The sequence below is a fragment of the Eurypyga helias genome, unplaced genomic scaffold (assembly GCF_000690775.1).
Source record: "Eurypyga helias isolate BGI_N326 unplaced genomic scaffold, ASM69077v1 scaffold737, whole genome shotgun sequence".
NCBI lineage: Eukaryota > Metazoa > Chordata > Aves > Eurypygiformes > Eurypygidae > Eurypyga > Eurypyga helias.
In genome coordinates, this window is record NW_010262144.1 from 100,785 (window position 1) to 116,481 (window position 15,697).

The window sequence follows — 15,697 nt, forward strand, 5'->3', positions numbered from 1 at the left end:
GACGACTCTTATGTAAACAACGTGTATCAAACTGTGGTTGTACACGTCAGTTAAAACAGAACTGTTCCTATGGAAAACGTTCACCGTGTCAGCTTTAGTAAAGATTTAAAATTTTATCAAAATATTCAGTAATTATAGCAGATAACTCAGTTTAACAAAGAGCTTGCCAAGATAGGTTGTTTTATCAGCATCATTGATACAGACCTACTGTTAGCTGCTGTAACCTAGAAATAATGGGGGCATTTTCATTTTCACATCCTCTCATCCTGCTCTAGTCAGAGGACGCTGTGATATAACCACGAATTGTGTCTGCAGTAGTGTTTGCCATTCACCACTACAAACTGAGGGTCTGAGTGTTCCTGGTGCGAACAGGCTTGGCCCTCCCAAGCGACCTGAAACCCCCGGTTGTAACGAGTGATTTCACAGGAAGATGTGTGGAGTCTGAAGTACCAGCTGAACATATTTAAGAAACGTAGACAAAAACTTGCAGGCCTGAATTAAAAGACCAATTTTTTTAATATATTGAGGAAAAAAGTCCCCCTAAACTTCAAGTGATGTTTCTGTGATGAGTCGCCTGTATTATCATACACGTCGTATCGTGGTTCCCTGGGTTCCGAATAAAACTGCTCTTTGCACTGAGTTAGCATGAACTTCGCAGGCGATTGAATGTCCTGGTCCTTTGCATCTCTCTGCGTGTTCGGCGTCGCAGCAGTGCTTGGAATTGCACAGCTGCGAGGAGCCTATTTCTGGGGAAGTGTATTTAGAGAGAATGATGTGCCGAAGTTCACGGCTCCGGTTGGAGTTCGCCCAATCAAAGCGTTTCCAAGGAAAAGAGCTGTTGCTCTGTGGGCATGCAGTCTGGTGAAGCCGCCTTACGCTGATTCCTTACAGGGGTGGCTCACGGTGGGTCGAGCCGTTGGAACCGAGTGGTTTATATAGGTCATTGTAGGAGATGAAATTCAGCTTTTGAGGGGCAGGTTATGGTGCTGGCCTGCTGCTGAGTAGCTCTGAAGAGTTTCAAGGGCTCGTCAGTAAGCAGGGAACGCTGCCTTTCCGAGGCGGTGGCAGGCTGACTGAGGAGCAAGTTGGTTCACCTCGAGCGCGTGCTTGCCGCCAGAACGATGCCATGGAAATGCTGTAGTTCGAGACTGCTTCAGACGCCCGAGAGCGTTCCGCAGTTATTTAAACGTGCCGCGTTATCAGAGAGATGGTAGGAAAACATTAAAGCAATGAATTCTGCTTTAAATATTCGTTGTTGGAACTCTGATAATTGTTTTCCATACAAATGCCACGATTCCAAATCTTCAGTTACAAGTCTAACCACCTCTTTGGATAAAATCGTGACGGGTATGATTTATGTCAGGTCCCGTTTGGGGCCATTAGGATGTTTGTGCGCAGTAGGGTTTTCTCGGCTACTGGCGGGATGTAAAGCAGGAGTAGAAGGTGTCCTGGCGGGTGCCTGTGTATGCGTGCGCGTTCCTCCGATGCGTTGTGCTGCTCTCATGAAGTGTGTGCTTCACTGTTCGGCTTGTGCTGCAGAATTGTATTAATTATGCACAGACAAAGGCTTGAAAGATGAAAGAGATGTTGGGTTTAGATAACAGCAGAATATCTTAGAAGAGTAAGGATCCTTAAATGCACAGTGTTGCAGATAACCTTGCAGGTTACAGCGTTTTATAAAGGGCACAGCATGAGAAAGGCCTAGTTGAGTTAGGGCAAGGGTCTGGTGGCGACTAATTGACGGGGCATAGGAGATTAATAACAGAGGATTCCTGTAGACTGAAGATCTTTCATATATGCTCCCAACCATGAGCAATTTGCAGCTCAGGGAGCTCCAGCACCAGAGGGGCTACTGACTGAACAGCCCTTGACACATTTTTTTCTCATTTAAGCATGTGTTAGTTGCTCTTTTGACCATTATAAACCGCTGGCATCTCCATCATCCTGTGCAAAATTCACAGCTTAACTGCTCTGGGTGAAGAACCTCCTCGTTGTTGCAGTCACCTATTTGCTTCATTTGATGCCCCTAGTTGTAGAAGAAGATGGTAAAGAGGTTTTTTCCCCTATTCCCTTTCTTCATGCTGTTTGTAAATGTACAGACTTCTGTTCTGCACGTAGTCATCTCTTTCTTGACTGCAGTCTTTGCCTGTTTCATTATTCCTCATTTCAAAGCACTTTGGTACCTTCTGTAATTCTTATCCCTCTTGCCACTGCCTTCCCTGAGCACTCTGGGTGTGTTTGTGTGCCCACTATCTCTGTTCTTTAGAGCAGTTGCTGATAGCACCATGTAATTGTCAAATTCAATGTTCTGAAATTACCTGGATCTCCTTTGAAACCCTCTAAAAAAATCATTCCGTGCTCTGCCTTCTGTTCCTCTGCTGCTGACAGAGGTTTACGCAAGAGACTGCCCATCGTGGCAGAGCTGTTTCGTCTTAAGAGCCTCCCGATGAATATTGCCTGGGCCCGAGGACTGTCCTTCTTCATTACAAGATGAATACTGCGTTTACAAGTGTGTGAGCACTCCAGTCTTTGCTCTATAACCACGTCTACCGGCACTGCGGCTTCACCCGCTTCCTGCAGCATCCCTGCCGAGAGAAGGCCCGCCATGGGAGTCGTCCTGAGCCCTTCCGAGGGGACACGGCAGAGAAGCAGGGTTACATTTATGCATCCCTGGCTTTATCTCCGAGCTCTCAATCTTAGGTTTTGATCTCCTGTGGCCCCCAGACTCCCACACAGACTTCTTGGGATGTTTGGAGAATGATTCCCTCATCCCTTTAATGGGGAGGTGGGTGGAGGTGGAAGGTGTTTGGTGGGGGTGGATTGAGGATTGACAATCGGAGGGGACTTTTAATTCTGTTAGCTTTTTACAGTTCTGTGTATTTCCTTGTTTGCTCTAAAAATCATTTCACTTGGAAAAACATCTTTCCTCTTACCCTCTTACCTTGTTGCCAAACCACTCCATTTTTTCCCTCCAGTTATTTTGGTACTGCACATCCCCTTGCCGTTCCCCGTGTTGCATTCTGCGTGACGCTCTCTCGCTGTGAGGTTCTCCTGCCGCTCGGCAGCAGGAGGGCTGTTCGCTCTGATGCGGGACGGCGGCACCACGTCCCCGAAGGTGCGCTGGCGTGAACCCGTGCATCAGCGTTTCGGGCCTCGGCGGGTAGCAGTGTGCGCCAGGCACTTGTGGGCCATGTGCCTGCAGGACAGGTAGCGGGGTGTGTACACAGCAGCACACGGGGCAGTGTCAAAGCTGATGTGTTACCGTCCGGCTGGAGAGCGTAACCGGAGTGGATGCCCCTGACAGTCCCGTGCTTCCCCGCGGCCCCTTGCAGGCTGCTGTTGGGGTTGTCTTTCCACAAAAGCGTCGTTCTGGCAACCCTGCAGAAGACATTCAATGATCAGCAGGCATTTAAATTCATCCTCATTTCATCCATGCCTTTTATTAAAGTTCATATAATCCAAAGAGGCTTTTAAATGGTCTGTGGCTTAATTTATTCGTTAAGGAATTCAAGCAATAAACCGTCTGTGTTTTGGCCTGACGCCGGTGCTTTTTCTTTTTACTGTTGCAACTTGCAGGGATGTCTGTCTTTTGCTTTAAATACCAAGCCTCGGTGTGCTCCTTGCTGCAGCTTTTGTACCTTGGCTGCCTGCTCACTGACTTGTCAAATCACTAATGAACCTGCGCTTCTCTCTCGCAGGGCCACATTCTGCCCTCAGCTGAACTCATTCAGGCTGAGTTGCTTCAGAGGGATTTCACAAGCGTATTTTTGTCCAGGTTGCTTACAGAAGTCTCACAGTATTGCACCTGGCTCTGCTAATTTTATGTCAATTAAGCATAACTCTTCCAGCAGCAATCCTTTCAGCCAGGTTATACAAATTCTCTATCAGCCAACTCTTACGTGCTTCTCGTCTCTGCGAACTCTGGCTCTCTCACTACCTGCTTAGGGAATAAAAGCCACTTCAGTGGCACGGGTTGGCAGCATAGCATGATTAACTCAGTGGTAAGTAATGCTGGAAACTATTTTAAGTGACAGAGCAGAAATGTTTCCAAGTTGGTTTCTCACCAAGCAGCCCAAATGCTGATGTTGGATGGCAATGTCAAAGCGTTGGTACTCATCTATTAGAGGTCTCTAACAGGGTTTGGAAGACTTTTTGGGTAAGTTTTGCCCAAACCAGGATCCCAGCCTCTCTAGAAATCTCTTAAGGGTTTTTTACTCATTTGGGGCCTCTTGGACTTGATAATTGACAAAGATATCTCTGTATAAAAAAAAAAATATATAGTCTAAGAGTAAAATACGTACAGAGGTCTTGGGTTTATTTTCTGTTTTCCTAAGAGGCAATGAGTACTCTGTCGCTGGAACGCTTTCTGCATAAATCACCGTGCGTGTTAGGTGTCTTAAATGGGAATGGAGGACTGACCATTTAATACTCTCTGATGGTATGCGTGTGGTTGTAGGAAAACACCGTGTGGGAAGGTAGAAACGTGCAGCAAGTGCCCCAGCCTATTAGCGTTGAATGGCTTAGGTGTGGTGCTGGGGAGGGTGCCTCACCGCCCTGCACATGTGGAAGGACGTGGGAGTGGCCTGAAAATATTTGGAATAAGGGCTTTGGCGGTCCCAGGGAGGAATACGGAAAAAGCCACGTTAGGGGAGAATTCAACTGAACTCAGGTTTTCTGTTGCTGAAATCGAGTACGAGTCAGGGCAAGAAGTGTGGGTGCCAGTAGGTGAATGGAGTGATGGGGTTTTGACACCTGGTTTGGAAGGGCAGCTGTCTGCTGGCCGTAGCAAGCTTAAAAATTAATGCTTTACAGCATCTCGGTGGAGGTTTTATAGAGCGGGTCACAAACTGGGAAATTCAAATGCTGATGACTGCAGCAGAAAAGAAGATACTGCCATCTAAATCCTCCTCCTTTTACCACCAGAGAATCATATTTTGGAAGATGTAAACAAGTGTGTCATTGCTCTCCAAGAAAAAGATGTTGACGGTTTAGACCGCACAGCTGGTGCGATTCGAGGACGTGCTGCCAGAGTCATTCACGTTGTCACTTCTGAAATGGATAACTACGAACCTGGAGTCTACACTGAGAAGGTCTTGGAGGCGACGAAGTTACTGTCCAACACAGGTAAGAGTTGGTGACTCCCAAGATCCCTGAATTCCTATTGCACGTGGGCGACCGGATACTGAGGGACCTGTGGAACCTATTAAAGACTCCATTTACATTCTGTAATGAAAACGAGGAGGAGTTATTTGCAGAGCTGTTACAAAATGAGAAATGTAATTTTGCTGTCTTGACTGGCTTAAAATTCAGCAGTGTACCAGATCTCCTGAGCACGCCTGCCGTCACTGCCTGAGCTGCTAGAACAGTGGGGAATGAGTCCCAGAGAGTGAGTCAGGGCTGGAAAGTTGGGCTGGTCTTCCCGCGGTACTGTACCGGGCTCCGCAAGTGTTCAGGATCCAGGAAGATTTCTGCTGCATCAGCCCAGTAAAATAAATTTTGGGTAGATTCTGTAAAATATCTTTATAACTGGTAAGGAAACATTGGGGGTTGTAGTCCCTCACCCCTAAACAACAGATTAGGGTGTTTCCTGTGAACTAGCTGGTGACATACACATAGGGTAAGGAATGATCTGGTTGCTTCCATGACTGCTGTGCCGACTAGTTGTTGGTTTTGCTTTAATTACAACTGTGAAGGATCAAGGGTGACACTGGAGGAGCGATCAGACTGTAAGTGGCTCTGTGATGTTCTTCCTCGGGTGCAGTGAGTCACCGAAGTACAGCACTGCAACCTGCCTTCTTCCAGTGCCGTGTTAAACTTGAGCTTCCGAGTGGCAATACTGGGGTTTTTCCCCCAAAAAATTATGTACCTCTATTGGGAATATTAAAAAAATGCTTAGTATTTTGTCCCATAATTTCTTACTGTTTCCTCAGGGATTTTATCCTTGTCCACTAGAAGGGTGCGATAAACCTTTCAGTATCTAAGGGGGAAGAAAACCAAATAGCAGCAGGGTAAACAGAAACTGAAGTGGACACAAGACTTGAGCTACGGCATCAGTGTCCTTCCACAACAAATGTTTTGCATTTTAGTGGAGACACTGCAGAGTTTCGGGGATAGATACCAGAGAAGCACACACGTCTCTCACGGGAGCGTGTAGCCGAAAGTGGGGACTGACTGTTATGTTGTCTTAATTCAGTTATGCCGCGGTTTACTGAGCAAGTGGAAGCTGCTGTGGAAGCACTGAGTTCAGACCCTGCTCAGCCAATGGATGAGAACGAATTTATCGATGCTTCGCGACTGGTGTACGACGGAATCCGCGATATCAGGAAAGCCGTACTGATGATCCGGGTGAGCCTAACTTAAACCTTTTTAAGTTAAACTTTAAAGCTTTCTGGTTTCCCAGCCACCTTCCCCGGCCTTGACTGAACTGACGTTCATCAGTTCCGTTGAGAGCAGACAGCTAAGATTTTTCATTGAGCTCATCTCCGCATTCGGAGCCTTACAAGCTGCTAATCACTCCGCCATGGAGCACTTCAGAAGTACGTTTGGATTCAAGTTCATTAAGCAGATCTGAGCATCGATGATAGCCCGAGCTGTGATGCTAAATACCCTTCAGTGCCATATTAATGCCTTGTTAGCGTGCTAACGTCAGCGACCTTTGGTTTAACAGCAGCAAGTGGATTCCTAGCTGCAGAGGCTTTTTGGTGGTTGAGAGCTTAGAAATAAAACCTGATGGCTCTTTATTTTTGAGAATTAATGCTAGTTAGTCAAAACAGGTTTAGATGAGTTGTCTAGTTCCTAGAGCATGTAATTCGTTAATTGGCTAACCCCAATAAACAGGGACGAGTTCATAGGGCTTTGTCTATCCTGTGCTTGCTTTTTCCAGATGAGCTGGGAAGTCCTGATTTCTGGTAGGTCAGGCAGCATTAGAGTGGTAGAAGGCGTGCGGGGAAGATGCAGAAGGGCTCCTGCAGCTGATTGAAAGGGTGCAGAACAGCAGATTCTGGTTGAGGCTGACCTCTGGGCATGTTGCAGCGTGACAAAAACAGGCAGGAACCAGACACAAGAACACAAATCTAGGGCTCGTTTTCCTTTTTCCATTCTACCCCTCTGACTCAAACATAAATGCCTCGCAGAGAAACTGTCTTCATCTTGCAGAATGTTAACCATGGCAGATGTATGTTGGTGATAAGCAAGTTGAGGATGTACAGCCCCAGAATAGATGTGATTATAGTAACCATTGCACTAGTGTCTTCCGTGTTTGCTGCTTAAAGCAAAGAATCAGATGGAAAATCAGAAGAAAAGCTGACAACCACATATGTGCTCTCTGTTTTTCGAACTTCAGCTCAGGATTTAGACAGCCAGCGTTGGATGAAGTTATCAGTGCTTTCCTGCTATGCAGACAAACTAATTTGATTCACCCCCCGCTGAAGTCCTTGTTATTCAGGACATGAAAGCATGACTGCCAATTCCACGTCGTCAGTAATTAGCCGAGCTGGTGATGCCAGGAATCCTGACGTTTCCCCTTGTGCCACGTCTCTGATGTCAGGGTGCCACGGCTTTATTGCAGCTGCCAGTAGCTAACGGCAGCTCACTGGTGACACATCAGTGACCTATAAAGAAGCTAAAATGTTAGTAGTTGTTGTCCAAAGGGCTCTGAGGTCTCAAATGTATTTAGGATAAGAGAGTCATCCAAATGGAGATGCCAGGCCACCGCTTCTCCAGGGCATTGTCTCAGACTGGACCACAGGAGGAACCATGCTCGCAGGGGGATGCTGCCAAGCTTAGCTGGGGCAAGCAAGCTGTTTCACGTGAAACTTTGTCTGCTGGGGCTTGTTCTTTACAGGAACCAGGAGGAAAAATCACTCAAACACCTTATTTATTGTATTTATGCAGTGTGTTTTCAAAACTAAAATCTTACTGTTTCTGTAGTGCGTCGAAGGGAAGCTCCTTCCTCCCTGGTCCCCTGGCAATCTCACACCGCCCCCCACAGAGCTTCTGCTCTTGATGACAGATTGAGAGGCAGAATTACACTTGGTGTACCCCAGGAGGTTTGGGCTTTGGGAAGAGATGGGGGCCTGAGACTCATAAACAGTTTCTAAAGGGAGAACAAAACAGGGTGGTTTTTTTGGTTGTTGTTTTTAATTTTTTTTTTTAAATATTGATACACTGAGCTGCTTATTAGTATATGTCCTTTTGCTGATGTTGTGAACATACTCTGTTCTTCAAGGCATGGAGAGGAGATGGAGTCTGAAATGCCCTAGGCCTTGATTGTCAGCATACTCACCTTTGCTTTTTGGCAACCATTTTGTGTATCCATCTTTATTTTAACGGTATCACAAGACTTCTGTATTGGAAAACAAGTTTTTCAAAATTCCAATCATAGGAAAGAAAGATGAAGAACAGGGACTTTATTTGCATCTTATCTGTTAATCGCGATTTATGGCACCTATCAGTGAAGTTCTTTGTTGATCCAGCTCTGCAGAATAGTCATGAAGTGCCACTCCAGGCAAAGATGTAGTATTTTGACAAACATGCTGTTTAAACTTGATAAGCTTCATAAAAAGTTTGCCAGCTACAGACTGGCAGTAGCAAAAATAAATCCTAGGCAAGAAGGAACTAGGTCAGATGTGTTTAGCCTACAGCATAAAAGCTGGCCCTTACTCGCTGAAAAATTTCCGCTTTTCCTGAGGGATAAGAATAAATTTCGATGTATTTTATCTGTTGTTAATGTAGTTGATGCTTTGATTCATAATTGTGCTAAAGATGTCATCTGTGGGTTTGAACCAGGCTTTAAAGCTGTGTGGAATTTTAGCTTCAGAATCTCGAGCGAAGCTTTTACCGTTAACCGACTTGCGGGAGATACTGTTCATGCTGGAAAAACTTTGTTTCCGGGTTTCAAACACGGAGTGCATTGCTCTCCTGAAGCGTCTCAGATGTAGGTACCAGTGTGTAATTCTGGGCAGCCCTGTGGTGTTCCACATGGTGTCTAATCACATGTTATATAATCACGTGTGTGTGCAAGTTGGATAAAGCTTTGTTGGAAACATTAAATAATATTTACCTTCACTTACTTCCATTTTCTCTGCTTGAAAAACAACAGTCTTGTTGATTTTTAAAGCCGTGAAGTCTGCTGTTTGACTGACTGAATTGCTTTTCCCTCAGACTCCTGAAGAGTTGGATGACTCTGACTTTGAGACGGAAGATTTTGACGTCCGAAGCAGAACGAGTATTCAGACCGAAGATGACCAGCTCATTGCTGGACAAAGTGCGAGGGTAAGGAAGAAACCTGAGCGTTACAAAACGGTGACAGGCCTTCAAGAAACAGGTCAGCGTGCTTTGAAAATCCAGGTTATGTTTTTTGAGGGTGGTGGTGAGACGGTTGGATCAGACAACTGGCATTTTTTGATCCCAGTTTTCTTCTGAAAAGGAAGTTCAGTGAAATGCAGCGTGTGTTGGTCTGATGGACATCAGCAACGTCTGTGGCTTATTTTGGATGTTCTGAAAGATCAGAATCCTTTGAATACCGAGGAACTCGTTTACACTTTGCCATTGCAGACGTAGGCACTGCTGTTTAAGTAGGTGAGCTCCTGCAGGGACATCCAGGGCAAACCATTCATTGTGCTAACGTTCTTTTCAACAGGCAAATACTAAGTTTGTGGCAAGAAACAGATAACTGGGGTTCAGGCAGGTTTTACAAAACCTCTTCTCACGCACGTGTCGGTGTGTGCTTGCACTGAGTGTTTCCTCAGGTCAATTTTGAGCTCCCCTCAAAGATGAAATAATTTAAACTACCTGCATTTCCTACGACTGTCAACTATGAAAGCATTGATAGGCAATATATAACCATTAAAAGGTGAAAACTTAAAATCCGTACATTGAAGGAAACATAGGCCTTACCTATTGTTTCTGTTTGTCACATCCCCTCCAGGATTGATAACAAATTACACTCCTGGTGTAGGTGCCACAGGGATTTTTTGTGAAGGCTCTTTGAGCCTGAAACCAGGCAAAAAGTGGCTAAGCCCTAGTTATCAAACTTGTGCCATTTGGCTTTGGAATTATACTGAGGGTAGTTCTTTACACTCTCCTTCCTATTCTTCTATTCCTCTCTCCCTCCCCTCCTTTTTTTAAGTGCAGACATTTCTGATTTACCTTGGAGCATGGCTGCTGCCAGGGCCTTTTTGGTACTGAAGGCTCCTCTCACCTGCTCCTGGAGGCATGAATGCTCCTCGTATTTATGAAGGCAAGGCCGTTGAGTCTCATGCGGGCTGTAAACAGTGTCTCTAGGTTTTATTCAGCAGTAAGCACATGCTCTGTTTTCACTTACGCTTTCCTCAGTATGCGTGTTTCAAAACAGCACATCTAGCTTTTTGCAGGAAAGAGGCTGGTAGTCAGTCTTCTCTGCATTGCAACACTGAAAGATACCCAAGTGGAATTTCCTTTTAGAACCCTTAAATTCTGTAGAAAAGGCAAGTGCCTCCTCTTCATGCAGTTTTTTGTTGATGGACGGCAATGTCTGGCAAACGTGTTCATCATGCAAATGCCCGTGTTTCAGATGTCAACTCCTCTTTCTGGGTACTCTTTCCTAAGAAAGAGCATAAACTTTGGTTCAAAAGGGAAGGAAATGGTTCTGTAAAGCCTCAAGGTAGAGGATTGCTATTAAAGTTTTATCCCCCAACTACGTGACTATAAGTGGTTATTAGTGAAATGTTCCAAAAAGCCTTCTAGGAGCGGTGGCAGAAGGCAATGTGAGAAAATCTCTCTTTCAGGCCATCATGGCTCAGCTGCCTCAAGAGCAAAAAGCTAAGATTGCTGAGCAAGTCGCAAGCTTCCAGGAAGAAAAGAGTAAATTGGATGCTGAAGTATCCAAATGGGATGACAGCGGTAATGATATCATTGTTCTGGCAAAACAAATGTGTATGATTATGATGGAAATGACAGACTTCACCAGGTGAGTCTTTTTAATTTGTGCATGTGCCACCTTCCCTCAGAACTGGCTGGGCTGCCGAGCTTTCAATGAAATACTGTGCAAGTATTTGTTAGGAGTCCTACTTGTAATTTCCTTTAAATGTTGCCCTATTAAAGCCTGAGTATTAACGCGGGAGATGCATTACTGCGCAGTGACTGGGTGGTAATAACTATTCAAATTGATCTGTAGGTACGCAGCAGTTACTGCCTGTCTGTCTTAAGGGTGATTTTTGTCCCACGGAATATAGATATAGATGTTTGCTCGGTTCCTTACAACATTAACTTCTATGGGCTTCTTGATATTGCTGTACTGCAGGAATAGTTCCTAGTGCAGTTATTTGCAAAAGAAGGAGAGAGGGTTTGATGCCTTTTGAAATTCACTTACCAGATTTTATACAACGCTATTTGTTAAACTTGATGTTGCATTCCGTGAAAATGGCAAATCCGTCTTCTAAAATGTTATCTCTTATCATCATTAGGTTGCTTAAAACAGTAAAATTTAAGATGTTTTTATTCCTAGATTTAATCTAAATACGGGGAGGGGCTGGAAAGGGGGAAACGGTCTTGAAAATGAAGGTGCTGTAATGGTGACAGCTGCCTACTCCTGAGCATCCTCCTTCCTGCAGTTTGGGTGGGGAATCGCTCCCAGCACTGCATGGAGCAGGGCAAGTAAAGCAATGGATACTTTGCTTTTCCTGTTTTCTGGTGCTGGAAGGTAAACTCCGCTCTGTTTTGCAGAGGTAAAGGTCCACTGAAAAATACGTCAGACGTGATTAGTGCGGCCAAGAAGATTGCAGAGGCTGGGTCACGGATGGACAAGCTGGGGCGGACCATCGCTGACCACGTAAGTCACATTTCATTCTCATAGCCTCTAGCGCACACGAGCAATAGGAATCCTTCAGTACTGCAGACATGATGAACAGAAGAAAATGTGTTTAGTTTTGAGGGTTTAGGGTTTTTTTTAACTGATTTTCCAGATTTGCTGCTGGAAAATTCCAGCCTTTTCTTTCAAGCTGCTCTCCTGCCACCCTAAGCAGTGTGAGCAGCTAAATATGCCCAGCAGTAACACCAGCAGCTCCTTGGCTTCACTCAAGCACCTACCTTTTTAAGGTAGCAGTGTGCCAACACCGCTTCATGTCACAGGGTATCTAGGCCAGTTTCCCCTCACTGAACAGGACTGCACCTGAATTCACGTCGCTTCTGTCACACTCAGGGTATGCGCAGCACTTCCCGAAGCGATGACGAGACTGTGTAGGCAACACCGTAATTATTGCATGTGGACAATTGCACAACCTTTATTATTATTTTTGAGGCAGGTTTTTCATATTAACAGTTTTCAAATGCCCCACAGACTGAAGGGTGAGATTGTCAACACTCTCTAGTATTTTGTTCGTTGTCCAGTCAGAGTTGATGAGGATTTTGAGCTGAACATGTAGTGACCCATGCGCTGTCCCAGGCTGTTGTGCACCTTCTTGTGCTGCACGTACAGCGGTATCTCAAAAGAATTCTTATAGGGTGGAAATGTGGCCAGCTTGGGGGTTTATGCAATGCATTTGCCTGTCCTGAGCCACTTCAGAAACTGGGTTGGGCCATGCAAAAAGCACCTTAGGTCTCAGTGCACACCCAGATTGCAGAGAAACAGCGTTAGTAATAACATTCTGCGTTTGAGAGAGACCCTGAAATGCAGGCACGTTGAGTCTGAGATCGTGAGCTAAACTTGGTTTCGAACAGCCGCCGCTTGCTTTTCAGTCCTCTGAATGTAGATCCAAAACACAGGTTCCAAATAAACCCGGGTGACTGTGGAAGTCAGTCTTTGTCATGCAGATCTCCCTTTGCACGTGGCACCCAGCGGACACCCTCTTCACCCTCATTTACCGACGGTGCAGTGAGGAACGTTCGGTGGGGAGCTGAGGTTGAAAAGCTGGTTTTTAACATGGGTCCCCTTGGTAGAGCAGTTGGACAGCCGTATTTCTGGAGGAGTCAGGTACGCCGCTGCTGTGGGTAAATGAAGCCAGGAGCAGTTTGTTGGAGATCTCGGGGGGTTTACAAGGTTTACAATGCTTTTTTTTCTTCAAATTCACACGGTTCATGCGAACTTGGTGTACACTGTTTTCTGCACTGAGCCATCTCAAAATACGGAAGAAACCTAAATGGCTCCTTTTAGTAGAAGTAAGGTCCTTAAAAATGTAAAGGATTAAGCATGTGTTTGAAGATAAATATTTTGACAGGAATATAGCTCTTTTTTTTACAACTCCATGCTCTACTAATACTTGCAGCTTGCATATTTCATTAGATACGCTCACGTAGCCTTTAGAAACGTGTAGTGATCTGATAATGCAGAGCTGTGTGACAGTTGCAGGGGACGTACCATCCAGCCTTTCAGCGGGGCGCTAATGCCTTCCCGAGCCTGACACGGGCTTTTAACAAACGGGTGGGTTTTATGGCCCATTTGCTGCGTGACACTGGGTGAATCATAACCCCTCGTGCTCGGGTGTCAGGAACTCCTAACTCCCGCCGTCGGGCAGTTTTACAGCACGTTTCGCTTGAAACCGTGAAAGCTGTTATCCCAGGTATTTCACGTCCCTGGTGAAGTGTCTGGCCATCAGCTGGCAGCTTTCCCAAAGATGCTCCATCTTTCACTCCAAGCAGCACTCTGCTTCTCTGGATGGGGGAGTACGAAGAAGTTACAGGTACGACACATATGGAAATGAGTCCAGAGGAGGCCACGGAGATGCTCCGAGGGCTGGAGCCCCTCTGCCATGGGGACAGGCTGAGAGAGTTGGGCTTGTTCAGCCTGGAGAAGAGAAGGCTCCGGGGAGACCTTATAGCCCCTTCCAGTGCCTGAAGGGGCTACAAGGAAGCTGGGGGGGCCTTTTTACAAGGGCCTGTAGTGACAGGACAAGGGGGAACAGGTTTAAATTGAAAGTGGGGAGGGTTAGATTAGATATCAGGAAGAAATTCTTCCCAGAGAGGGTGGGGAGGCACTGGGACAGGTTGCCCAGAGATGTTGTGGATGCCCCATCCCTGGAAGTGTCCAAGGCCAGGTTGGATGAGGCTTGGAGCAACCTGGTCTAGTGCAAGGTGTCCCCCCCCACGTGTGTCTACCACGCAGCGCTCTGCTGTGGCCGTGCGGTGGGAATGCTCCCGAGCTAGCTCTGCGGACGGGCTTGGCTGTGCCTGCCGTGGGTTAACACAATAATGCAATCTTGCTTAATCAGTGTTGAAATTGTTGCCTTTTGGGTTTTTTGGTTTTTATCTGAGCGTTCCTGCGTAGGAGAGGACAGGGCTTGTACAGGCATCCGCAGTGCCTTTTGTTGATGTTCTTTTTTTATCTTGTGCTGCATCTCTATTCACACATCATCTGTCTTTGAACCGAATTCTCTGTTCTGCTGGTCGAACTAGCGTGCACATGGCCCAGGATGCGGTTATCCAGCTCCCGTCACGCTGATACATACAACCGAGTGGTATTTCCCGTTCTGTTGCTTCCCCCGCTAACGCCCTGCTGCCTCCTCCAGCCATCGGTGAGCGCGGCGGCCCCTTTCCTTGAGACTGTCTTTCCTTCAATGGTTTCCATCGACCCGGAGCCCATAAAACACCTCGGATTGTTTAGCGGTCCCGCTGACGGGCCGTATTGTGCATTTGTCAACATCCCATTCAGTCTGCCGCTGTGCTGCTCGTTCCCTTTGTTAGATGAGCTCTTTGGGAGATGGAGAGCATTTTCCAAAATGGTAATTTCAGCTTTTCATTAGCTCTTTGGCCGACGCTATTTGTGGACTTTCTCTAAAACATCTTGTACTGCTGACTAATATTGATTAGCTTCAAAAATTAATCTGCAGGCTTTGCTGCTTTGTTCCTCACGGGTTTCACTTCACTGGCGGAAGCGGCGTGCTTGCGTAAGAGTTGCGGATACCTTGGGTGTTTCATTACCCTCCCTGGGACTGAGAAGGTGATTTTGGTTCGGTTACGGACGCCCCGGGTCAGATGCCTTGAAGCCATCCAAACCTCCACCCCTGTGCTGCGCAGCCCGATGTGCTTGTCCCAGCTTGCGCAGTATCCCACGGCGGCGCGTCGTGTGCGCGTGCAGTACCGCAGGGCCTTAAACCCGCTTGTTCTGGCCCTGCAAACCCCACTCGTGTTCACGAGCTACACGCCCCTTCCTGGGAGCTGGGTGTCTGCCCAGCACATCGGCTACAGCCAACGCTCCATGTGGATGCGGCCCGTTGGCACACCGCTGCTCGTGCAACACGACGCCTGCTCTGGTGCAGCCCCTTTTGGGCCTTTTACGTACAGGGAAACTGGTTCCTGCTTCCACCCTGTGCTGTAGCGAAGGAGGGACGGTCTGCAGTGAGAATTTGGGCTCAGAGACCACTGCTGACACCCCAGAGGGGGTTGCTGCCTTGCTCTGGGAGGAGAGGAGCGGCGGAGCGGCTGTAAGCAATAAACCTTGGCTTGAGGGAAGCATTAGCAGTAAATTGCTGCCACATTTAAGATTGATCTTCCAGTCGCACGATGTCCATCATGAATCTTGGCTTGAAGGCCCGTTGTACAGGACCAGGGCACTGGGTGAGAAGGGATTTTGCTGTGAACAGGGGGGTGAAGAGCAGCTCCCACCGGCTGTGCAGAATCTCAGCAGGGTCTGCTCAGTGGGAAGAGCTGCTGGGTGAAGCGAGTGCTGCTCAGAGCATCACTCTTCTCTCCGTGTCACATCGAACCTCCCCCTGTACTCTGCTCT

At 46.8% G+C, this 15,697-nt stretch overlaps 1 protein-coding gene across 1 annotated transcript in view; it reads left to right on the plus strand.

Moving 5' to 3' along the window:
• Window positions 1–15,289, plus strand: part of LOC104512560 (catenin alpha-1-like) — a 99,240-nt gene extending 83,951 nt beyond the window's left edge. Inside the window, exons 11-17 of the mRNA XM_010155592.1 lie at window positions 4,924–5,124; window positions 6,194–6,345; window positions 9,163–9,273; window positions 10,767–10,948; window positions 11,704–11,809; window positions 12,916–12,949; window positions 14,802–15,289. Coding sequence (XP_010153894.1) covers window positions 4,924–5,124; window positions 6,194–6,345; window positions 9,163–9,273; window positions 10,767–10,948; window positions 11,704–11,809; window positions 12,916–12,949; window positions 14,802–15,289 — 1,274 coding nt within the window. The remainder of the gene's footprint in view (window positions 1–4,923; window positions 5,125–6,193; window positions 6,346–9,162; window positions 9,274–10,766; window positions 10,949–11,703; window positions 11,810–12,915; window positions 12,950–14,801) is intronic.
• The last annotated feature ends 408 nt before the right edge of the window (window positions 15,290–15,697 follow it).